General features: G+C 31.2%; 1 protein-coding gene and 1 long non-coding RNA gene across 3 annotated transcripts; one reads left to right on the forward strand and one right to left on the reverse strand.

The window, feature by feature from the left end:
* Positions 1-6091: 6091 nt before the first annotated feature.
* Positions 6092-9162, forward strand: LOC141678225 (uncharacterized). 2 transcript variants are annotated; one of them, XR_012557659.1, is made up of 4 exons: positions 6092-6359; positions 7494-7609; positions 7704-7908; positions 8355-9162. It is a non-coding gene; the product is annotated as an uncharacterized LOC141678225 (long non-coding RNA). The 2 variants fall into 2 exon arrangements; XR_012557660.1 differs by having other exon boundaries at positions 6094-6359; positions 8729-9162.
* Positions 9163-17684: 8522 nt separating this feature from the next.
* Positions 17685-19433, reverse strand: LOC141679720 (uncharacterized). The gene has a single exon (XM_074486141.1). It carries the CDS (start codon positions 19431-19433, stop codon positions 17685-17687), a length of 1749 nt encoding a protein of 582 aa, XP_074342242.1.
* Between the last annotated feature and the right edge of the window lie 7583 nt (positions 19434-27016).

Consider the following 27016-nt stretch of genomic DNA (forward strand, 5'->3'; position numbering starts at 1 on the left):
CCCGATTTACAAGATTAATTTTTAAAATGATTTTTTCGACGATTCAACCTTATGGATGTTAAGATATATCAAATTTATTCATATGAAAAAATTATTAAAAAATTTAAAATTAATCTTACATGTCAGGATTAGAAAAATCTAGTAAAAGTACCACTCCCGAAAACGAGTCTCGTTACCAATTTACAAGATTAATTTTTAAAATGATTTTTTCGACGATCCTACCGTACGGATGTTAATATATATAAATTTTAGTCATATGAAAAAATTATTAAAAAATTATTAAAAAATTATTAAAAAATTATTAAAAAATTATTAAAAAATTTGAAATTCATCTTGCATGTCAGTATTAGAAAAATCTAGTAAAAGTACCACTCCTGAAAACGAGACTCGTTCCTAATTTACAAGATTAATTTTTAAAATGATTTTTCGAAGATCCAACCGTACGGATGTTAAGATATATCAATTTTAGTCATATGAAAAAATTATTAAAAAATTTAAAATTGATGTTGCAAGACTGGATTAAAAAAATCTAGGAAAAGTACAACCCCTAACAACGAGACTCGTTCCCGATTTACAAGAATAATAATTAAAATGATTTTTTCGATGATCCAATCGTACAGATGTTGATATATATCAATTTTAGTCATATGAAAAAATTATTAAAAAATTTTAAATTTTTCTTGCATGTCAAGATTAGAAAAATATAGTAAAAGTACCACTCCCCACAACGAAACTCGTTCCCGATTTACAAGATTAATTTTTAAAATAATTTTTTCGACGATCCAACCGTACGGATGTTAATATATATCAATTTTAGTCATAAGAAAAAATTATTAAAAAATTTGAAATTCATCTGGCATGTCAGGACTAGAAAAATCTAGTAAGAGTACCACTCCTGAAAACGAGACTCGTTCCTAATTTACAATATTAATTTTTAAATGATTTTTATGACAATCCAACCCTACGGATGTTAAGATATATCAATTTTAGTCCTATGAAAAAATTATTAAAAAAATTGAAATTCATCTTACATGTCAGGATTAGAAAAATCTAGTAAAAGTACCACTCCCAACAACGAGACTCGTTCCCGATTTACAAGATTAATTTTTAAAATGATTTTTTCGACCATCCAACCATACGGGTATTAAGATATATCAATTTAGTCATATGAAAATTTTTTTAAAAAATTTAAAATTCATCTTGCATGTGAGGATTAGAAAATTCTAGTAAAAGTACCACTTCTAACAAAGGGACTCGTTCCCGATTTACAAGATTAATTTTTAAAATAATTTTTCGACGATCCAACCTTATGGATGTTAAGATCTTTCAATTTTAGTCATATGAAAAAATTATTAAAAAATTCGAAATTAATCTTCCATGTCAGGATTAAGAAAATCTAGTAAAAGTACCACTCCCGACAACGAGACTCGTTTCCGATTTACAAGATTGATTTTTAAAATGATTTTTTTGAAGATCCAACCTTACGGATGTTAAGATATATCAATTTTAGTCATATGAAAAAATTATTAAAAAATTGAAAAATTCAACTTGCATGTGAGGATTAGAAAAATCTAGTAAACGTACAAGTCCCGAAAACGTGTCTCATTACCAATTTACAAGAATAATTTTTAAAATAATTTTTTCGACGATCTAACCGAACGGATGATAATATATATAAATTTGGTCATATGAAAAAATTATTAAAAAATTTGAAATTCATCTTGCATGTCAGTATTAGAAAAATATAGTAAAAGTACAACTCCCAAAAACGAGTCTCGTTACTAATTTACAAGATTAATCTTTAAAATAATTTTTTCGAAGATCCAACCGTACGGATGTTAAGATATATCAATTTTAGTCATTTGAAAAAATTATTAAAAAATTTAAAATTCATCTTGCAAGACTGGATTAAAAAAATCTAGGAAAAGTACTACCCTTAACAACGAGACTCGTTCCCGATTCACAAGAATAATAATTAAAATGATTTTTTCGATGATCCAACCGTACAAATGTTAAGATATATCAATTTTATTCATATGAAAAAATTATTAAAAAAATTGAAATTCATCTTGCATGTCATCGATTAGAAAAATCTAGTAAAAGTACCACTCCCAACAACGAGACTCATTCCCGATTTACAAGATCAATTTTTAAAATGATTTTTTCGACCATCCAACCATACGGGTGTTAAGATATATCAATTTAGTTATATGAAAAAATTATTAAAAAATTTGAAATTCATCTTGCATGTCAGGATTAGAAAATTCTAGTAAAAGTGCCACTCCCGAGAACGAGACTCGTTCCCGATTTACAAGATTAATTTTTAAAATAATTTTTCGACGATCCAACCTTATGGATGTTAAGATCTATCAATTTTAGTCATTTGAAAAAATTATTAAAAAATTTAAAATTCATCTTGCAAGACTGGATTAAAAAAATCTAGGAAAAGTACCACCCTTAACAACGAGACTCGTTCCCGATTTACAAGAATAATAATTAAAATGATTTTTTCGAGGATCCAACCGTACAAATGTTAAAATATATCAATTTTAGTCATACGAAAAAATTATTAAAAAATTTGAAATTCATCTTGCATGTCAAGATTAGAAAAATCTAGTAAAAGTACCACTCCCAACAACGAGACTCATTCCTGATTTACAAAATTAATTTTTAAAATGAGTTTTTCGACCATCCAACCATACGGTTGTTAAGATATATCAATTTAGTTATATGAAAAAATTATTAAAAAATTTGAAATTCATCTTACATGTCAGGATTAGAAAATTCTAGTAAAAGTACCACTCCCGACAACGAGACTCGTTCCCGATTTACAAGATTAATTTTTAAAATAATTTTTTGACGATCCAACCTTATGGATGTTAAGATCTATCAATTTTAGTCATATGAAAAAATTATTAAAAAACTTGAAATTCATCTTGCATGTCAGGATTAAAAAAAAATAGTGAAAGTACCACTCCAGACAACGAGACTCGTTCCCGATTTACAAGATTAATTTTTAAAATGATTTTTTCGACGATCCAACCTTACGGATGTTAAGATATATCAATTTTAGTCATATGAAAAAATTATTAAAAAATTTGAAATTCATCTTGCATGTCAGGATTAAAAAATTTTAGTGAAAGTACCACTCCCGACAACGAGACTCGTTCCCGATTTACAAGATTAATTTTTAAAATGATTTTTTCGACGATCCAACCGTACGGATGTTAATATATATAAATTTTAGTCATATGAAAAAATTATTAAAAAATTTGAAATTCATCTTGCATGTAAGTTAGAAAAATCTAGTAAAAGTACCACTCCTGAAAACGAGACTCGTTCCTAATTTACAAGATTGATTTTTAAAATGATTTTTCGAAGATCCAACCGTACGGATGTTAAGATATATCAATTTTAGTCATATGAAAAAATTATTAAAAAATTTAAAATTCATGTTGCAAGACTGGATTAAAAAAATCTAGGAAAAGTACCACCCCTAACAACGAGACTCGTTTCCGATTTACAAGAATAATAATTAAAATAATTTTTTCGATGATCCAACCGTACATATGTTTAGATATATCAATTTTAGTCATATGAAAAAATTATTAAAAAATTTGAAATTCACCTTGCATGTTAGGATTAGAAAAATCTAGTAAAAATACCACTCCCAACAACGAGACTCATTCCCCATTTACAAGATTAATTTTTAAAATGATTTTTTGAAGATCCAACCTAACGGATGTTAGGATATATCAATTTTAGTCATATTAAAAAATTATTAAAAAATTTAAAATTCATCTTGAATGTCAGGATTAGAAAAATCTAATAAAAGTACCACTCCCGAAAACGAGTCTCGTTACCAATTTACAAGATTAATTTTTAAAATGATTTTTTCGACGATCCAACCGTACGGATGTTAATATATATAAATTTTAGTCATATGAAAAAATTATTAAAAAATTTGAAATTCATCTTGCATGTCAGTATTAAGAAAATATAGTAAAAGTACCACTCCTGAAAATGAGACTCGTTCCTAATTTACAAAACTAATTTTTAAAATGATTTTTTCGAAGGTCCAACCGTACGGATGTTAAGATATATCAATTTTAGTCATATGAAAAAATTATTAAAAAATTTAAAATTCATCTTGCAAGACTGGATTAAAAAGATCTAGGAAAAGTACCACCCCTAACAACGAGACTCGTTCCCGATTTACAAGAATAATAATTAAAATGATTTTTTCGACGATCCAACCATACAGATGTTAAGATATATAAATTGTAGTCATATGAAAAAATTATTAAAAAATTTGAAATAAATCTTGTATATCAAAATTAGAAAAATCTAGTAAAAGTACCACTTCCAACAACGAGAGTCGTTCCCTATTTACAAGATTAATTTTTAAAATGATTTTTTCGACGATCCAACCATACGGGTGTTAAGATATATTAATTTTATTCATATGAAAAAAATATTAAAAATTTTGAAATTCATCTTGCATGTTAGGATTAGAAAAATCTAGTAAAAGTACCACTCCCGACAACGAGACTCGTTCCCCATTTAAAAGATTAATTTTTAAAATGATTTTTCGACGATCCAACCGTATGGATGTTAATATATATCAATTTTAATCATATGAAAAAATTATTAAAAAATTTGAAATTCATCTTGCATGTCAGGATTAGAAAAATCTAGTAAAAGTACCACTCCTGAAAACGAGACTCGTTCCTAATTTATAATATTAATTTTTTAAATGATTTTTTCGACAATTCAACCGTACGGATGTTAAGATATATCAATTTTAGTCATATGAAAATATTATTAAAATTTTGAAATTCATCTTGCATGTGAGGATAAGAAAAATCTAGTAAAAGTACCACTCCCAACAACAAGACTCATTCCCAATTTACAGGATTAATTTTTAAAATGGTTTTTTAGACAATCCAATCGTACGGATGTTAAGATATATCAATTTTATTCATATGAAAAATTTATTAACAAATTTTAAATTCATCTTGCATGTCAGGATTAGAAAAATCCAGTAAAAGTACCACTCCCGACAACGTGACCCATTCCCAATTTACAAGATTAATTTTTAAAATAATTTTTTCGATGATCTAATTGTACGGATGTTAAAATATATCAATTTAGTCATATGAAAAAATTATTAAAAAATTTCAAATTCTTCTTGAATGTCAGGATTAGAAAAATCTAGTAAAAGTACCACTCTCGACAACAAGACTCGTTCCCAATTTACAAGATTAATTTTTAAAATGATTTTTTCGACAATCTAACCGTACGGATGTTAAGATATATCAATTTTAGTCATATGAAAAAATTATTAACAAATTTGAAATTCATCTTGCATGTCAGGATTAGAAAAATCCAGTAAAAGTGCCACTTCCAACAATGAGACTCGTTTCCGATTTACAAGATTAATTTTTAAAATTATTTTTTCGACGATCGAACCGTACGGATGTTAAGATATGTCAATTTTAGTCATATGAAAAAATTATTAACAAATTTGAATTCATCTTGCATATCATAATTAGAAAAATCAAGTAAAAGTACAACTCCCGACAACGAGACTCATTCCTGATTTACAAGATTATTTTTAAAATAATTTTTTCGACGATCGAACCATACGGATGTCAATATATATCAATTTAGTCATATGAAAAAACTATTAAAAATTTCAAATTTATCTTGCATGTCAGGATTAGAAAAATCTAGTAAAAGTATAATTCCCGACAACGAGACTCGTTCCCGATTTACTAGATAAATTTTTAAAACGATTTATTCGACGATCCAACCGTACGAATATTAAGATATATCAATTTTAGTAGTATGAAAAACTTATTAAAAAATTTAAATTTATCCCGCATTAAAACTTCTAATTATAAAAAAACTTCAAATTTATCAAACCGTAATGTGAAATATTTACCTAAATTTTTAAGTACTTTTTTAAAAAATATTTTCTCTTTCCTGGCCAATAATTAAAATACTATTATTATTTTCTTTCCCCGACCAGTAATTTATTTTCCCCAATTTGAAAATTTGGTTTCCCCCTTTCAATTGAGATTTAAAAGTTTAGGGGGAAAATGAAGCAGCGAAGGGGATCCGTGAGAGGGATAGAGAGAGAGACGATTTCAATTGAGATTTAAAAGTTTAGGGGGACCGATGCATCACTCTCTCCCTCTCTTCAGAACCGATGCATCTTTTTCAACCTAGATAAAGTAATTGATTTTCCGGTTGGGAGGATTTCTAGATTTTTAAAGAATGGGAGGTATGCTTAGCGTGTTGGATCTGGTTCCCCTGTGTATTTGTCTGCTGTTCTTGAGTGTCTCGCTGCTGAAGTGAGTAATCTCTCTCTCCCTCCCTCTCTTTGTCTCTCTCTTTCTCTCTCCCCCTCTCTCTCGTAATTAGTCTCTCTCTCTCTCTGTTTGAGTCCAGAACCCTTGAGCCCCTAGTACCACGAGAAGTGGTCTGAAGGCATAATCATTCTGTAGAGAAAGGATTATGTAAATATAACTCTTGATCTGTACTAACTATTAACATTTGTTAGTTGTGCGACTTGAGTGTCTAAGTTAGTGTCCTTCTGAAGACCATGTTTTGCCCTGCGAGGTTTTATTTATGTGGAGATTGTTACAATTGAGTGTTCGAATTGTAGTTCAGGAGCAAGTCTTTGTGTGCCGAACGCCTCTTGAGAGTTTATTTTGAGATTCTTTTTCGATAATCATCAGTGCTTGTAGTGTAGTTATAGGTAGAGCTATTCACCCCCTATATGTTTTATCACCATTTTGGTCTTCTATATCCTTTTATCTGTAGAATTTTCAACATGTATAATGTCATATATCTGCTTATTGAGAAAGATACAAGGGGATTATTGTTATACAACATACCTTCCCTCCGGAACTGGTGTAAGAATACACTTCTGACAATTTGTATTATCTAGTATTAAAGTGATTCTAAAACTTAAACTTCTAAATTGCTCCGGTAGACCCAAATTGTTGTTATATGTAAAGTATTTTAAAGAAATTTTACATATATAGACAGAAGTTCAGTGAATACTTATATGTTCTACATTATGTTCTGTTTGTAGAATATTACAATTACTGTTAGTCATTCTGTAGAGTTTAGATTGGACACTCACCAAATCTGATCAACTGGGAGTGGGTAATATGCTGCTTAATGCCTAGATAATATATATATAGCTATTTATATTTTTTGGAACAGGTAATATTCACAGGGTTCTCATATGGGGGTTTATCTGAACGACCGGAGAGTGAGTGCTACTCATGCTCCATGGGTTCAACCATAACGTAACTCAGACCTATTTTAGCTATTTATTATATGTGTTTATATTCTTGATTGTTTCAAGGATTTAACTGTATATTATGTGTCTTAGCATTTGGGAGTTAAATTGGATTTGTGTTTTTAATAATTTACTTTGATAATGTATTAATGTTTGCTATAATTTGTTTTCTTAGAATATAATGAAAGCTTCAGGCCATGAGGAGTTATCCCCAGAGCAAGAAAAATTTGGACCAGATTATTTTGGTTACTTTACACGTGAAGTAGTCTACCTGCTTTCGCAGGAAGAAGGGTACTTCCCATGTGCATCTAAGACTTTTGAATTGGCTGCTTCTTTGTCATAAACTTTATTGCTAATGTTGATGGCATCTTTTTGGTCCGTGCAGTTCTTCGGATAGAGCTTGATATTCAGAATTTTCTGAAATATTCCGAGCAACAACTGTTTGAGTTCCAACATTTTCCGACCTCTTTCTCCGTCTTGCACCACCCTGTGTTGCTCAACACTATGGCCTGCTAACAACTGATGTTATAACATCAGACAATTAGTGGCTGAGATTGACGCTAAAGTAGTAGAAATAGGATCAGTTGGAGGTATAATTTCTTGTTATCCTACAATTTATGCTATAGTTGTCAACTTGTCATATTGTACTGTGTGGGGTTGCTATTGAGTTGCATAAGTTCAGGATGAGCTTCCAAGTTGCAGTATTATCTTTATTTTCTGAGTTTAAAATTATACTAAATTGGACCAACTTTGACTTTGGAAGTTGATTCAGATCATCTACTCATAGTAGATATTTTTTTTGGGACTTCTCGTCATGAGAATTTTGTTAAGTAGATGATCAATATTTTTGCATAATAGATTATTGTATTGAATACTGAATTAAAACAAGGAAATTAATTTCTTTTGAAATAAACCTGACCTTTTAGAAATTAAAATAGTTCATGTAATTTGGAACCCTGTGTAGATCGTATATCTACAACAGTATGAAAACGTACATGAAATTAATTTTTATCTGCACTGTATTTTTGACATGTAGGCATATAAGCCAAAACTATCGCGGTTTGAAAATCTTGGTGGCCTGATTGGATACTCTCGAGCAGAGGTATCAAAAGTTAAGTTATGGTTGTTAGAGGTCTGAATTAATGAGTGACTGTAAAGTGGGTTAATGTGTGGGACTTCGGGGGTGTTGCTGTAAGAAAGTGTAGGGGTCATAGGGGGTTAGACTGTCACGAGAAAGTAAATTTTGGTTAGTTTTGTTCGATGGATGTGCAACTTATTTTTTTCAGTTATTAAATTGCACTATAATTACATGCTTGCTTTAGTTTTTTAGATGTATGTGGGGGCTGTGGGTCACGTAAATAGATTACTTCACACAGTTACAGTGGGTTAATGCATTTATGATATGGGTAGGATTTCTTATGAAAGGGTTTAGGGCTATCGTGAATTCTACTAGAGTGGCTGGAGGAATGGCGCCAGTGCCAGCACATTCGACAGTTCCCGAGCCACAATCAGCAGTGGCACAACTGAATTTACCTGTGGCATCAAGCATATATAGAGTTCGTACCCGGATTCTGCCAGACCAGGAAAAGGGTACAAAAAGACAGTTGGAAGCACCGGGAGAGAGAAGGAAACCAGTGGTAGACAGAGGAGGAGTGCCAGCACCGGAGAGTAAACCTGGCCACACAGGATGGCTTCATTAATTGACTAGTGTGAATGTTGCAAATTAGTGTGTACCTTAATAAGAATGTTTAGAAATAAATTTGAAGTTATAGTTGTAATTCTTTTAGAGAACCTTTGTATTATAAATTTAATTTTAATTTTAAATAACAATTGAATTAATATAATATCATTTTCTTTTAAAATTGATTTATTTTAAATATTGAGATTAGTTTTGTAAACAGTTGTGTGTAACCAACTTAAAAAATGATGAAAACCGTTGTATGTCTCATTGCACATAATTTTTTTAAAAAAACTATTGTCTTTTGATATTTTTTGCAATGATTTAAATCTTTTACACCATTGTCTTTTAAACAAAAAACATTCATGACAACGGTTTTAACTAGTTAAAAGAAGTTTATAAATTGTTGTTTATGAAAATATCGAATAAGTTAACAACAATGGTTTTTTAGAAAAACTATTGTTGTTAAGTTAGGTAGACAATAGTTGAATAAAGAAATAGTTGTTTAAAGAATTTCCTAACAATGGTTTATATGGAGTACCCGTTGTGAATTCTTGATTGTAACCGGTATAAAAAAACGTTGTTGAATCTCGCTTATTACAAGTGTATAAACAACCGTTGTCCAACCTTCGATCACACGAGTGTTGGATAAACAACGGAAACTCTACCTGTCACACAACGGCAAAAAAACAGTTGTATGATTGCAAATATGTTGTAGTGAATGGTCCCCTCTTATTCAATAAATTATTTTGGAGTAAAGTTTACTTCTTGCGATTTTTGCTCAGGAAAATTAGAATTTCTCATTCAAGGCACTATTTTGGTTTTTTGGTAATTTACCTAGGTGGTCTAGACGTACTGGATGGACCAGAACCAGAAAAGATACTGATCGGACCTCGGGTTGACATCGATGATGCATTGTCGGAGCATGTCAACGTATTGTGGAGATTTGCTATTACTGGTACCTTATGGATAAGTGCTCCTAAAAACATCCTTCGGCCACCTTGATGTTTTAGTGTTGATAATGGTGAAATTCTATAAAAAGTTGAGGCTTTGATGAAAAATAAACAAAGGTTTAAATTATTGACTTTTAATTCTTGTTTCTATTAAGGCTTCCTCAATATATTGTATATTATGTAACCTAAGTTAAGTTTAATATAAATACAAAAACTTAACCTATATTCTCAACAAGATGTTATATGTGACCACTGCTTAATTGCATTTATTCAGATTTATTACTCCCAAATTACATATTGATGCAGGAACAAAAATACAGGATTCATTGTTAAAGGTTCAATGCTGCTGAATTTGGTGCAAACAGATCCATTCATTCAGTAACAGTAGGACAAATCCCTAAATACAGTTAGATTTTCTTATTCTTGAATTTGTTTTAGATACTACCTTAAAGTCAAGTATCATATTTATATATATTAAAATGGAACACTAGCAATGTTTTAGATAAAATGTTTTGTTTTATTTTGTTTTGTGCAGCAATGCATTTGCTTTTGGGGCCAAAAACTAGTAGTAAGATTTCCTGGCTATCATACGGAGAATGTGATTTCTTAGACAACATTCTTCCATGGAAAGGAAATCACCTCTTCAAGCCTAACTATAGGAAGATTAATAATAATGAAGGGCTACACATGTGATTGTTTTATGTTTAATTTTTTAGTTTGAAGTTTGTACAAATAGCTAAATTCTTTTTTGTTGTTCTCTTATACTTAAATTATGAATATTTTGAAAAATGATGTTGGGATAGCCTGAGAGCTGCTTTTGATTTGGCCATGGTACTTTTGAATGGCAATATTGTTTGGTTTTGTGGCATAAAAAAATGGTTGGCTAGTCTATTTACAAATAGTTCCTTTTGTTTTTTTAAATAATGTTGCAATTATGTCCAAATTTGTTGCCATATAGAATTACATCAGCCATAAAATATTGCAGTTGGTTCAAAATTGTTGCAATATTTGTTAAATTAGACCATAAATTCATTGTAATTGGACCAGTTAATGTTACCTTAAGGTGGTTATTTAGCAGATAAAAACATCTATTGCAATGATTTTACTATGTTGCTGTAAAATAAAATTTGTTGTTGAATATTTTCTACTGCAATGATGTTGTGTTGTTGCTATATATGGCTTAAAACGTTGCTATATGACCTCTATTGCATCACCACTGGACGCAACGCCAAAATTTTCCATATTTGTTGCCATATTTTCTACTGCAACATAAAAAGCCCTTTAGGCAATAAATTTTTGCTCTTACCATATGCATTCTATGTCTATATGTATATCTATCATAATACAATCAGGTATGCTTCCATATTATAACTTTAATGTAACCTTGATCATATTGCATAAAATGATCTTGATTATGTATTTAGATCTAACAAGTGGTACCAAGCATATCTTATGTTGAAATTTTATGGTTGACCATATAAATATATTATTATATGAATGTTTTTTCGGTTTTGAAATTAAACATGAGTAAATGCATCGTGTAATTTTTTGTTTTGGCTTGAACATTGTATATTTGTTATAATACAACTTGTCTGTAATATTTATTTACGATAAATTAATGTTATATATATCTTGTTTGATGTTAATACCGGAATATATGTGATGATCTTATTCAATTTTTTCTAGAGATTATACAGAGCATGATTTAGTTTAATCTCTATATGTCCGCTATCGTGTTACTTGTTATCATATTAAGTAATGATGACATATATATAAAGTTTTACTTGCTTCATTATCTAAAGTTAACATGTGTTGGCTTGCTTTCCGCTGCATTGTTTTCTTTAAATTAAGAATATAATATGTGATCAAGTGTAAACGTCAGTGAACCATGATATATCTTGTGGCTCAAGATATATAATTGATTAATATGTTTGTGTTTCTCATTATGGTGGGGATTAGAATATGATATTGAATTTTTCCTTTCTCTTTGATTGCTCCCAGCACACGGAAAAATTATTGGCATGCAAATTATATATGGTACAATATCAATTGTTGTAATATTAAAATATTCTGGTGAGTTATTTTAATATTTTTGGTTATAAGAATATTAAAAAAATAGGTATATTATTTTAATATTTGATAATAATACAAATTTTGTACATATTATATTTCGTCCTTTTATTTCGTGAATGAGGGAGTTGAAGCAAAATATTGCCAATGTGATATTTATGTGTAGATTTATTTATTTTGAAATATTAGGATGTGTATGTTTATTATTTATGCGTCAAATAATTGACCAAAAAGAAGGTTATTTAATGGTCAAATAATAAATGCGTGTGCGGGAATAAATATGTAATAATTATATATTTTTCATGTGAGTAACTAACCGGCCCAAAGGAAAGTTTTTTGTTTGATCAAATTTATTTTTAGTATTGGATTTCTGCGTGGCGAGTACCACCTGCAAGTTAATATTTGTGTCAAAGCATTAAATATTAATGTTATGTTAGGTATCTTGTCAAATGAGCCCAAACATAATATAGTACTTATATTAATGAGTTTTTTGCGCTATTATGTATGCATATGGCATATTTTTTTAAAAATTAAAGCTAGATATCCAAAACTGGATCCGAAAATGGTTCTAAAATTGCACGTGTCACATTTTCATTGGTCATGATATGATTAAATGAGATGGACCCTATAAATTCACCCATCCCTATAAATTGATACATCACCATGTTACATCATTTTGAAACTAATTTAGGATATCTTGCACTACTCATTTATCAATACACAGTGCTTAGATAAAGGCGTGCCTTAATTTCATCCCATAACTTTAGTTTTAAATTCTGTCTTTCCTCTTTATGCCAATAATAAAAAATTCCATCTTACGTATAAGACCTATAAAAATATGCAAAGGTCATTGACTCATCACTAATAGGTTGTTCCAAATACTTCCAATTCACCTAATTCACAAAATAGATTTTGCAAAATATAACTTTTTTAGTTTTTTAATCATATTTGTTACCTTTTGCACCATGCCTTTGATCCAAGCTTTCTTCACCTTAGAAAATTACCTATACCTCATCTTGAACGTTTTGGTGTAATGCTAGTGTTTGGTGCCATCACGACATTTTTGCACGATGAGATCTGGAAGTCATGATCCTAACAAAAAATACATCAAATTTATGTTAGTGTAGGTGCCCTAGAGGCAATACATTATTCTTTTAAATCTTTATGTCAGTTGATCATTCAATAAATGTATTTATTATTACCTTTATTACTGCGATATTTTGTTAGCATAATAAACGTCCTTAGATACATGATACACATTGTATAGTTTAAGTACATGACTTGAACTTGAGATTATATAATATATCATATTCTTAAAGGTTCCTAGTCGAGTATTATTATATAGGACAATAATAATACATAGATAGACTAGTATGTTGTTTGACAAGATAACCGCATCTCATTGGTTATAAGTATGAGGATACTAAAGTCAATACATAGGTACATGTGTGAGTACATGGTACTGGACAGACCCACAGTGAGATTCTTCATGTTTAATAAAGTCATAAGAAAGACTCACAGTGATAATGGTGTAACGATCCTTTGACTTGAAATCATTATATTTCTATACGAGGATTAATATACTTTGACTACATTAAAAGTTACTTTTGATCGGGTGATGATAAAAGTGGACATCGGGTATATCATGAGTCGTATGGGAAATATGAATGATAGATAAAGGATTTAACCCTCATATAATTAGGAGAGATATTATTGGCCTCTTGATTGAGTAAGATTATAAAAAGCATGGCCATGCTCAAATAATGATTTGTCTTGATAGTCTACTCCTGGATCAAGTAAACCCGGATTAAATGTTGAAGAGGATGACTAAATACATGCCTCGAGTTTAATCTATAATATGTATGGTTAAAGGGATTATATTACACGAAAAACATTAATCACGAAAGGTTTTATCTAATCACGATTTAATTATTGTTTAATTGGGTAAGAATGATGTATTACTAGATACCGCTCATTATTTATAATTTTATTAGAGAATAAAATTATTGCCAATTAAATAATAGCCTATAGGGTCGCACAAATAGAGCACTTAATGGAATAGTTAATTTAAATTATGGATTTAAATTAATTGATGATTATTTGAATTTTATTATAATTAAGTAAGACTTAATTGAGATAATATAAATTCGAATTAAAGGGAATGTTTTTGCCTATAATAATTAAGTATGACTTAGTTATTAATTAAATAATAGAAATTCATTTTTATTATTTAATCCTATACCTACTAGGGTTGGGCTTTGCTGTTATGAGCCTTTTAATCAGCCATTATAAATAGATAATGATAGGTTAAAGAGGCTGGTACGTTTTTGGAGAAAACCCTAGCAGCAAAAAGATGCAGAGGCAATTCGGATCGTCAAGAAGGAGGCTAATACATCCATTCCGTAGTCAAGTTCGTGAGACGTTCTTGGAAGTGCTCGTGTGGATACCATAGAGGTGTTTCTCCGAGAGGTAGACACAAAGCGTGATATCTAGGATCTCCGTTGAGTTCGTGAAACTCGGGTTCTTGAAAGGTATGATTCGTTATCTCCATAATCTGCCCACAATTATACATGGATCCTGTTTTTGGGTTTCAAAATTTTTTGTTTTATTTACGTTTATCCGCTGCGTTTTATGCCCCGGAACCCAACAATTTTAGTAAAAAATAACTTTTAATTGATGTCTAATAGTATGATCAAGACAACAACAATGTTACTAGCACATATATATATATATATATATATATATAAAAGTAGTACATAGTTTTAGGAAAAAAGAAAGACCACATTTTATACAAGATTCTAGAATACGAATCAAAATTTATAAAAACACCTAACAAAAAAATTTGATTAGCCAACACTACACCATAGATTAGTTACAGCAACACTGATAAAACATTGTCTTATGTGTTATTTATGTTGTAATAGAGTCTATAAAAATAAATAGGCTAATGGGGCGTTGCATCCTAACGCATTGCAATTGCTCGATTTAACAATGGAGCAACAAATTGTAGTGTAAAACAAGGCCTAAGTAGCATTGAATAAATTTAAATTTGTTTCAATTTAGTGACCTTAAGGCAGCAATATTAGACCAATGAAAATGATTTGAGCCAAGACATTACAATAATTTTGACCTCACTGTAAATATTTGGTTACTTTTTAGCAACATTATTTAATGAAACCGTAACAGTTTTTTTAAAAAAATTGAAATATATTTGTTGTAAATAGTACTAGTTAGACATAAAAACCACACATTCCATTCAAAAATCACAATCCAAACTTCAAGATTCCAAAAATATTATGACAGTTATAGTATACACTACAAGAAAAACGCTATCATACAACACCCATCAGACAACGCTTGGCCAAAAAAGTGTTGCCCAAAATTTTTATACAACAATTTTTCAAAAACCAAAAAACAGGTGTTGGCTGATATATATTACTACAAGCAAAACAAAACTGTTGTCTAGTAAAACAAGTCAGACAAATCTTTTCATAAACCTGGTGTTGTGTGAATGACAAACTTATAGCATTACCACAACGCTTTAAAATCCATTGTCTAGTTCTTAGAGGCAGACAACACTTTCTAACTTCATGTTGTGCAAGTGAGTAAGTTTGCACAACGGTTTTCAAATGATATGTCTGAAAGATATTGAGACAACGTCTCAATTTACAGTTGTAAAAATGAAACAAGTGTTTCATCTGTTGGTAATTTAAGATGGTGTCAAACGACGTACAAGTATAAGTGTTGTCTGAATTAAAAATGACATACAAGTGTTTTTCTATGTTGTAGATTATACTTTCAGACAATGGGCTAACCGATAAAACCGTTGTCTTACTCTGGTAATTTTTTTTTAAAAACATTACTAGAAACAAGGCAAACCTGCCAAACCAAAGGCAACAAGGAAAACCACCCAAACTAGATGCAACAAGCAAATCAACCAACAATCAAGAACTGAAAATAAATAACAGAACCAAGCCAAAGTTATTATGCATGTTCATACAAAGTATAGTAATTCAAAGTACAAATAAAAATACTTCAAGAAAGTTGAATTAGTTCATCAACATCCCGCATGTAACTATCCATGTCATCACCACTATCATCTATCTCGGGAAAATTGGGCATGAAACAGTCATTCTCGAGTTCCACTTTGACGGATCCCTCATCTGCATCATCATTATCTTTATGGTACTTTTTCTCGGGCAATTTCAACACCACCGACCATAATTTTTCAGAGGGATCGTCGATATAACAAACTTTTTAACATGTTTTGCTAAAATAAACGGATCATTCAAAAAACCCAACCTATTCAAATTAACCGATGTATATCCCAAGTCATCAACCTTAATCCCTTTGTATATATCTACCCAATTGCAAAGAAAAATAGGGACCCTAAAGTGATTATAGTCACATTCCCAGATACTTTTTATAACTCCGTAGTATGTATGTGATATGTGCTCAATATTTTGATCCTTACCCTGCACAACCATTGTGTCTGCTTCTACACACACACCACTGCATTGAACTTGACACATATAATCACGATCCTTGGTACTAAACGTAACACCATCCATTCTGTAGCCACTGAATGTAGGAACATCTTTGTTGGGCTCATCTGCAATCCACCTTATCTCGGCTGATATCTCTTTTTCATCGGCCAAATTTGAAGCAATCTGAAAAAAAAGGAATTCAAACCTGTAAAATAATTCAGGTGTGGTAGTAAGTTGTAAAACAGTGGGAAAAAATACATCAAACGATGCACGTAATACCTTTTCCTTAAACCATTTTGGGAATGTCTCAGTTTGCTTGTTTTTAAGCCACATTTCGTCATTTTCTTGTTCCGGATATTTTATCATTAAAAAGGCCATGTGTTCACTGCATTTAAAGATAAGACAATATAAGTTGGTTGAACTAATGACAGAAAATATATATGTAATTTTTCAAGTAAAGAGAGAGAAAGTGTAAGAAGTTACTCAATATATGGCCTAACAGCAGTGGTATTTTGTAGAACACATAAATGTGCTACGTACAAATCAGTACAGCTCGGGGATATAATCGTTGCACCGGATAATGGCTTGCAAATAGAATCCTTGGTATGCCTGCCTTTTTTTGGTACCCCAATTATCACTTCTTCATTGTCCACCAAACATTCAACTGCCTCTTCTGCAATATAGGCCTCAGCGATGCAACCTTCTACACGAGCTCGATTCCTTATATATCCCTTGAATGTCTTCATGTATCTCTCAAAAGGATACATCCACCTAAGGAAAATTGGTCCACAAAGCTCGACTTCTCTTACAAGATGAACCGAGATATGAAACATTAAATCAAACAACGAGGGAGGAAAGTATTTTTCAAGCTGACAAAGAGTTTCTACCAATTGCGATTGCATTTTCTCCAACTTATCAACCTCAATAACTTTACCACAGATCGCTTTGAAAAATAGGCAAAACTTGATAATAGTGTTCCTGACCTGTTTTTGTAGTGACGAGCGAATCGCGATTGTGAGCAAGTGATGCAAAATCGTATGGCAGTCGTGAGATTTCATTCCGGTAAGACGAAGATTTTCCATTGAAACCAGGTTCCGAATATTAGAACAAAAACCATCAGGGAACTTCATGCCAAGGAAGGATGAGCAAACAACCTTTTTTTCAGAATGGGTTAGATTCTAAGATGCCAATGGTAACTTCTCCTTTTTCCCCGGAGTTTTTGGCCTTAGTTTTGTTCTAATCCCCATTTCAGCCATGTCAATGCGCACAGATTTCTTGTCTTTCATCTTTTTTGGTATATTAAGCATCATACCGAGTAAAGATTCACATATATTTTTCTCGATGTGCATCACATCGAGAACATATCGAACCGGAAAAAATTTCCAATACTCAAGTTCAAAAAATATAGAAACCTTCTTCCATACAGGTCGAGCATCACCTTTCTTCAATCGTGGTTGGCGTTGTGTTTTACCAAAGACATGTACCTTTAACTGTTGCACTCTTTCAAGTACCTCCTCTCCGGTCAATGGAACTGGAGCTATTTCTTTTCCTACGGTGTTATCAAAATCTTGTTTCTTCCGACGATGAGGATGATGACGGGGCAACCACCTTCGATGCCTCATGACCATGTACTTACGATAATTGACAAGCCTTGTAGCTTTTGTTTGATCAACACAGATAGGACAATCATTATACCCTTTGATTATATTTCCCGAAAAGTTACCATAGACTGGATAATCACTAATAGTCCATAACAAGATGCTTCTTAGCAAAAACTGCTCATTCTTGTAAGCATCATACACTTGTTTCCCATGCCACAACTTTTTTAAATCATCTATAAGTGGTTGAAGAAACACATCAATATCATTTCCGGGTTGAGTTGGTCCAGATATCAACAAGCATAGCATTATATACTTCCGTTTCATACAAAGCCATGGTGGAAGATTATAAATTGACATCAAAACCGGCCAACATGAGTAATCAAGATTATAGCTACGAAAAGGATTGAATCCATCAGAAGATAGAGCTAACCGTAAGTTTCTAGGATATGAAGAAAAATATGGCCACCTTGCATCGACTTCCTTCCATGTTTGTGCATCAGCAGGGTGTCTCAATTTACCATCCTTTAACCTTTCCCTTTCATGCCAAGTCAAGTCCTTAGATGTCTGAGGTGAGTTGAACAAATTCCTCAGACGTGGTATTAATGGAAAATACCATAAAACCTTGGCAGGAATCCCTGCCAATTCATCTCCTTTTTTGTTTAACTTCCATCGAGAGGCTTGAGAAATGCGGCACTTCGTCTCATCTTCATCTCTCTCTCCACGGTATAGTAAACAATCATTCGGACATACGTGTATTTTTTCATACTCCATTCCCAAGGCACACAAGATTTTTTTAGCTTCACTGAATGAAGAAGGAAATGTGTTGCCTTGTGGAAGCATAGACCCGACCAAAAGTAGCATTTCAGAGAAGCAAGTATCAGATATTTCATATTTTGCTTTCAAGTTATAAAACTTTACCAAAGCCTTCATCTTAGTGTATCCTTCACATCCTGGATAAAGAGGTTCATATTCAGATTCAATATGGTTAAACATTTCCGAGGAGTCCAGGGATACATCATCGTTTCTACCGATTGGGATTTGATCTACCGATTCTGAACTGCCGGTTCCTTCAGTGGTAGGCTCACCTCCTTCTGTATTGCACTCTCCGTGCCAAATCCAACACTTGTACGTTTGATCGATACCATTGAGAAAAAGATGGTCCCTTACTTTTCGAGCATGCCAATATTTACTATGTACGCATTTTATACATGAACAACAAATTTTATTTTCACTAAATCCGTTCTCAAATGCACACAACAACAAATCCTCGACTCTTTTTTTGAATTGTTTTGTTCTTCTATCTGCCTTTAACCAAGACCTGTCCATCTTTTTTAATTCAAAATATGACACATAATTAGAAGTTACAACTAATCAGCTTAACACATAATTGTACTACTAATTGTACTACTAATTACTACTAATTGTACTACTAATTACTACTAATTACTAACTGCAAATATAACTTAAATAAAGCTTAACACTAAAACATTTCCCAAATATAATTATGAACCCTAAAAATTTAATGAAATTAAACTTAATGGAGATGAAGTAATTACCTTAACACTGACCCAATCAAAAAGATGAAGTTATGGTTTTAATCGAGTTTTTTTTGAATTTAATCGAAAAGCTATTTTCAATCGAGATGAAGTTATTTTGATGAAGAGGATGAAGAGCTTGAGTGAAGAAATTGAGTGAAGAAGATGAAGATATCGAGTCAAGAAATCGAGTGAAGAAGATGAAGAAATCGAGTCAAAGGCGAGAAAATAAATGGCTTAGGACAAAGATTTGGGAGGTTTGAATGGCTTAAGACAAAGATCTGGGGCTATTAAGGAGTACAAGCAGCACACACAAACATTTTGTTCTTTTTTTAACAAACAAATCCGACAACGGTAAAGCAAACCGTTGTAAGGTCTATTATAATTAAAATAAAAAAATAAAAAATAATTCAAAATAATTAATTATATTTTTTATCAAAATATCATCTATTACATATACCCAATTTATAACAAGTTACAAGTACCGGTCAAAACATCGGTTGACTGTTAAAATAACAAACCAAACACATTTATTTTTTTCTCAAATTTTTGTCATATCACTAAAATATATAGATCTTAACTTCCGTATGGTTGGATCATTCATAAACATTTTTAAAAAAATCGAAACTTTAGTACGAGACTAAACACAAGTTACAAGTACGGGTCAAAACACCGGTTGACTGTTAAAATAACAAACCAAATAATTTTTTTCTCAAATTTTTGTCATATCACTAAAATATATAGATCTTAACATCCGTACGGTTGGATCATTCATAAATTTTTTTTATAAAAATAGAAACTTTAGTACGAGACTAAACACAAGTTACAAGTACCGGTCAAAACACCGGTTGACTGTTAAAATAACAAACCAAACACATTTATTTTTTTCTCAAATTTTTGTCATATCACTAAAATATATATAACTTAACAACCGTATGGTTAAATCATTCATAAACATTTTTACAAAAATAGAAACATTAGTACGAGACTAAACACAAGTTACAAGTACGGGTCAAAACACCGGTTGACTGTTAAAATAACAAACCAAATAAATTTATTTTTTTCTCAAATTTTGGTCATATCACTCAAATATATAGATCTTAACATCCGTATGGTTGGATCATTCATAAACTTTTTAAAAAAATTAGAAACTTTAGTACGAGACTAAACACAAGTTACAAGTACCGGTCAAAACACCGGTTGCCTATTAAAATAACAAACCAAACACATTTATTTTTTTCTCAAATTTTTGTCATATAAATAAAATATATAGATCTTAATATCCGTATGGTTGGATTATTCATAAACCTTTTAAAAAAAATAGAAACTTTAGTACGAGACTAAACACAAGTTACAAGTACGGGTCAAAATACCGGTTGACTGTTAAAATAACAAACCAAATAAATTTATTTTTTTCTCAATTTTTTGTCATATTACTAAAATATATAGATATTAACATCCGTATGGTTGGATCATTCATAAATATTTTTAAAAAAATAGAAACTTTAGTACGAGACTAAATACAAGTTACAAGTACGGGTCAAAATACCGGTTGACTGTTAAAATAACAAACCAAATACATTTATTTTTTTCTCAAATTTTTGTCATATTACTAAAATATATAGATCTTAACATTCGTGCGGTTGGATCATTCATAATTTTTTTTTAAAAAATAGAAACTTTAGTATGAGACTAAACACTAGTTACAAGTACCGGTCAAAACACCAGTTGACTGTTAAAATAACAAACCAAACACATTTATTTTTTTTCTCAAATTTTTGTCATATCACTAAAATATATAGATCTTAACATCCGTATGGTTGGATCATTCATAAATATTTTTTAAAAAATAGAAACTTTAGTACGAGACTAAACACAAGTTACAAGTACGGGTCAAATTATTGGTTGACTGTTAAAATAACAAACCAAATACATTTATTTTTTCTCAAATTTTTGTCATATTACTAAAATATATAGATCTTAACATTCGTGCGGTTGGATCATTCATAAATGTGTAAAAAAAATAGAAACTTTAGTACGAGACTAAACACTGGTTACAAGTACCGGTCAAAACACCAGTTGACTGTTAAAATAACAAACCAAACACATTTATTTTTTTCTCAAATTTTTGTCATATCACTAAAATATATAGATCTTAACATTCGTACAATTGGATCATTCATATATTTTTTTTTAAAAAATAGCAACATTAGTACGAGACTAAACACAAGTTACAAGTAATGGTCAAAACACATGTTGACTTTTAAAACAACAAACTAAGGGTGATCTAGTTATGTAAGCACGATAAATCCGGGGTGTTATAAAGAATTTTCTCGTATAAAAGATAGCATGATTGACGTTAAAATTAGATCGTTATACACTATTATTCGCATAATAATTCATAATAATATTTACGAATTAACACCGATGTGTTCTTTAATAACAATTTTATTATGACAACTGTTGTGTAATATAATTAACCGTTATCCTAGTACTTATAAAATAACGGTTTTTACTGTAAAACCGTTGTATTTATTTGACTACTGTTTTGCTGGGTAATTATGTTTCTTAAAATACTATTTTATGTAAATCCGTTGTCTGAATGTGTTTAAGACAAGAGTTTAAAATTTTTGAATTTCAGCCCACAATTTTTATACCATTTTCTAATTTACTTTTTACTTTATTTGTTTTGATGGCAACATTATATACCGTTGGATTAAAGTAGTTTACCTGGAGTGCATCTGAGCCGTTAAATTATTTCACTTGCCCCTTCTTTTTTCACTCCCACTCCACTTCCCTCTCATTCTCCATTTTCTTTTTTCACTCCTCTCAGAGCTCTCACAAGTCACGATACAGGTTCAATCACTTGTAATATCCGGGATATATCGTGTAATTATTTTTGCTATTAAATAATTATTATGTGTGTTCAGTATCTATTCTGTGAGTTAATTGTTAAGTGTTATCTGTACTTGAATATTCAAAAATAATATTAATTGAGCATTTTAATTTTTATATGTCCAAAATAAAATATAGATAATTGTCATATCTTCCTAATTATTTTTATGTTGATTTATGGATTTATAAGAATCATATGAAATTTCTAAAATCTTTTTCCGGGTAATTAAAATCTATTTTATAAAAACGGGAACCAACCGACGTCAACCGTTGTTACGTTTTTGGAACCCGAAACTCTTTCGAGAACTCCTTCCTAACCTAATTGTAATATTCCGAGCATTTTCCATGTTTCGACTTTTTCGATCCGGCGTACGGTTTGTCCTGCGCGGGTCCCGGCGCAACATTTTCGATAAAATATTCGTTTCGGTAAATCAATAAAACCCGTATTTTTGATAAACGGGAGCTTTTTATTAAACTATCACAATTATCACTTCGTAATACGTGTAACCAGGTGCTGAGACCAAGACCGCAGTACAAATTGTACTAATTTGGATAATTATCCCGAAAACCGATACCGTTTGGATCAGTTTTTACAAATAAACGTACCGTTTTATATCCGGAATGATCCAACGGGATACTAATTTTCCGTAATTATAAATAGCCTTTTACCGTATTTTATTTCGTATCAAAATCATTTGCAGACAGATAATTATATAATTTTCAGAGAAAAACCCTAATTTCCTAAAACTGTTCTAAGAATCAAACAAGCATTCGGAGGTGTTATTGAATTCGGTTTGGAAAGCTCGAGTAACCAATCTGAAGGTCTTGAAGAGCTCTACCAGATTCTGTAATCCATACACCTGCAGAAATCAAGGTTATTTTTCTAAAAATTTATTTATTTTCGAATTTATTATATTAAAAATATGAATTTTTGTTCGGATGATTGTTTGTATGATTTGATGATTGCATGTTGTAGAGCTTGTTTTCCTGATGATTTTCATATGTCATACGTCTGATTTGGAGTTCAATAACATGTTCAAATTTGAGTTTGATTTTCGAATTTTAAAATTAGGGTTTATAACCCGTATGAATGTTCTTAATTGAAATTTGGGAGTTTCTTATTCTGTGATAGATTGATGTTGTGTTATAGTGGGTTGTGTTATCTGTGAAATTTGCAATCTAGTCGTATAAGTTTCATGAACCAACGAGGTCTGTAGAGAAGGGAGTTGTGTTTTGAAGTTTTCCGATGTTCGCCGGAAACTGGAAAATTTCACGGCCAAATTCCGGCCAACTCAGGGATTGTTAGGTTGTTTTGATTGCATGGTTGTGTTCCTGGTAACCTGTAGATGTGATCTGGAGGTGTTGGTGGGATGAGGAAGCCGGGAACGTGTTCTCCGGCCATCCCCGACTTTTTCCAGCGACTGGACTGCAAAATTGCAGTTTGGTCCCTGCAGTTTTAAAAACGATGCAGTTTGGTCCCTGTAGTTTCCAGACTTTGCAAAAATTGGATTTCTGTTTTAAAAATGTTTAAAAATCATATTTCCTATTTATTTTTATTATAAATATTCATTTTTAATTTTGAAAATTCTAAAAATTATTATTTTAATGCTGAAAATTATTTTTAATTCACAAATAAATCTAAATTAATTAGTTAATTAATTTTAGTTAATTTCTAATTGATTAATTGGTCAATTAATTCGAAAATTAATTGATTAATTGATTTAATTAATTATTAATTGATTTTAATTAATTATTTAATTAGATTTAATTATTTAAAAATGATTTAAAAATTCTGAAAAATAGTTTCGAGCTTTAAAATATTATTCTAAATTATTTCCAAGGCTCGATAATTATTCTAAAATTATTTTGGAGCCAGAATTGGCCAATTGAACCCTGTTTATTAACCCAAAATTGATCCAACGACCCGTTTTAATTCTGAAAAATGTTTTAAAAATCATTTTAAATACCAGAAAGCCTATTTATGACCCGATTCTTTATAAATAATATATCATTGATTACGTGATGTATTATGTGCTATATGTGACTTGTTAATTGACTATCGGTCTATATATTCGGTGTTTACTTGATTAGTGCATAACTTTCAATCCGTTAATCGGATTTGGGTAAAACGAAGGGTAGATAGAATTATGTGTTGAATAGAACTCTATGAGTTGATTATTGATAGATGCTTATGATATGTAAGTAGAAGAGGCAAGGCGTAAGAAAAGGAAGCAGGTGATCAGAAAATAGAATTGTCATGTAGAAAATACAGCAAGTAATCAGAGAATAGAAGCGAGGCATAAGAAAAGCAGACGAGTGATTGTTGAATGGAGTCAGTAGATAAGTACAAGTGAAGTTGAAATCGATTATGATAAGGCAAGTACTTCTAAACCTTTCTCGAGATATATTGCAAATATTTCTAAATTCTCTTGTGACATATTGTTAATACTCAAAATAGCTCTGTTTTATATTGGAAATACTTTGAATCCTTCAGCCTTGAACCTGAGCCATATCATTTGATCTTGAGCTGTAAGCCTTATTCTTTGTGAACCATTTCTGGTTGATTTACCAAATATTAAACCACACATATACGATACTACTCCACAAATATATAACCATCAGATACCAAACACTGGAACAAAATTGTTTTAAACATGCAGAAACTTTTATACTTAACCATACCTTGTGACATCAAAGTATTGAAACCCTGTAAAAATATTATTCATCTAATACCCGATTGTCCTACAGGCTGGAGGCCACTTCTTTCATGTACTTTGACATACCCTTTCAGTAACCATGAATTTTTACCATGCTTTTATACAAAAGTTTTATTGTTATTGATTATGATCAGGTTTTATTGAATTCTGTTGTTTATCATATTAAACTGCTTTAGAATTGGATAGTTTTCTTTGTGTAGACCAGATTCGTGGTCAGACCATATCAATGGTCAAGTTAGGCCAATGTGTGCCTTGGATCCAATAGTTAGAGCAATGCTGTGTGCTTTGCTCGGGGTTAGTGCGTGACTGATCAGCAGCCTAACCTTGGATTTAAAAACTTAAAATAAATATCCAATTCTATTGGTTGTTTAACAAGAAACTTGATTCCTTTAAATCATCTTGTTTATTATTATTTAACCTCAGTGAATAATGATATGACTTGCTGAGCTAGTTAGCTCACTCTTGCAAATCTTTTTATGTATGCTACAGTTACAAAGGATACAGTTGATAGCGAGGTTTCACAGTTCAATGTTCGAGCTAGGATTCCAGATTATGGTTGATCGAGCTAGCAGGAGCTTATTGAAGTAGTGAGATAGTAAGGTTGTAAGAATAATTTTATATCAATTGTAAATTAAATTAGTTGGGATTTGGTACGATGTAATAAAAGTTAAGGTTGTGGCTTGTTTTCATACTTTAACCTGTTGCGATCCGTGGTTATGTAAAGTAGGGTCATTGCAAATAATAATGTATATACAGGTTTATATATTGAGTATGTGTTGTGGACCCCAAACTTCTGACCCGGGTTTGGAGGGCGCCACAGGTTGGTATAAGAGCTACAGGTTATAAGTCATTGAAACAAGCCTAGATTGTCCGGATTGGGTAGAGGGCTAGGATTAGGAATAGGAAATAGAAAGATAGGTTATCGTGAGTTTGAGTGCGAATGTATAGTAGGTCTCCGGCACGGGTCGTGTTGCGATTCGGGATTCTCAACTAGCGACGTGATATCCAGGCAACGACAATGGCAGATCCTGATTTCCCTGCATCAACTGATCATTTGGAGCCTTCTGTTTAAGGATCGTCATCTTCTCCCAGATTCGATTTGTGCCTTGTTCTTCCATCAGTATTCGCGGTATTACTTTCTGTTATGACAGTTGCGCCTCTCCAAGTTATTCAGCGCTATTCTATCATTTCTCGATACGAGACTACCTATTCAAGAACCTTCATTTGCTTATTCTTGTTCTTTTGAACATTCAACCATGAATATATCTTTTATGTTTACTATATACTATATTCTATATCCTTAGTTTAAAAACCTTTCCAATGAAATAACAGCATTTGCGAGAAGGGACACGATAGCTGCAGTAAATGGTGAGTATTGAGATACAAATCAAGGTGAGAAAGGAGTTTAGAAAGAAGATTCAAGTGTTCTGGAGGATGGCTGTTATCAGATTACAAGAAGCTATTGGTAATTAGGCCACTCTTGACTAGTTTGTGGAATGGAGTAGATAAGTGTTAAAGAGAGAGAGTTAGAGGAGATTAGGGATCTGAAGATTTCTCGAAATTAGGAAATGGTGTTGTAATGATATGATATATATATTCTAACAAGATGATGCGACATTAGCTGACTTGTTGACTATTGGATAGTCTGTTCTACTTAATGATTACAAAGGGGTTAACGGGGATACTACCAGTATGGGAGCCTTAATGTGAAGTTACGAATAAGATAACGTGCAACGATAGCGGAAGTTTTCATTTAATTACG

This window comes from Apium graveolens, chromosome 8, assembly GCF_009905375.1.
Source record: "Apium graveolens cultivar Ventura chromosome 8, ASM990537v1, whole genome shotgun sequence".
Taxonomy (NCBI): Eukaryota; Viridiplantae; Streptophyta; class Magnoliopsida; order Apiales; family Apiaceae; genus Apium; species Apium graveolens.

Excerpts from the sequence above, each read along its gene's own strand:
- LOC141679720 (XM_074486141.1), bottom strand. The coding sequence starts at position 19,433 with ATGGACAGGTCTTGGTTAAAGGCAGATAGAAGAACAAAACAATTCAAA.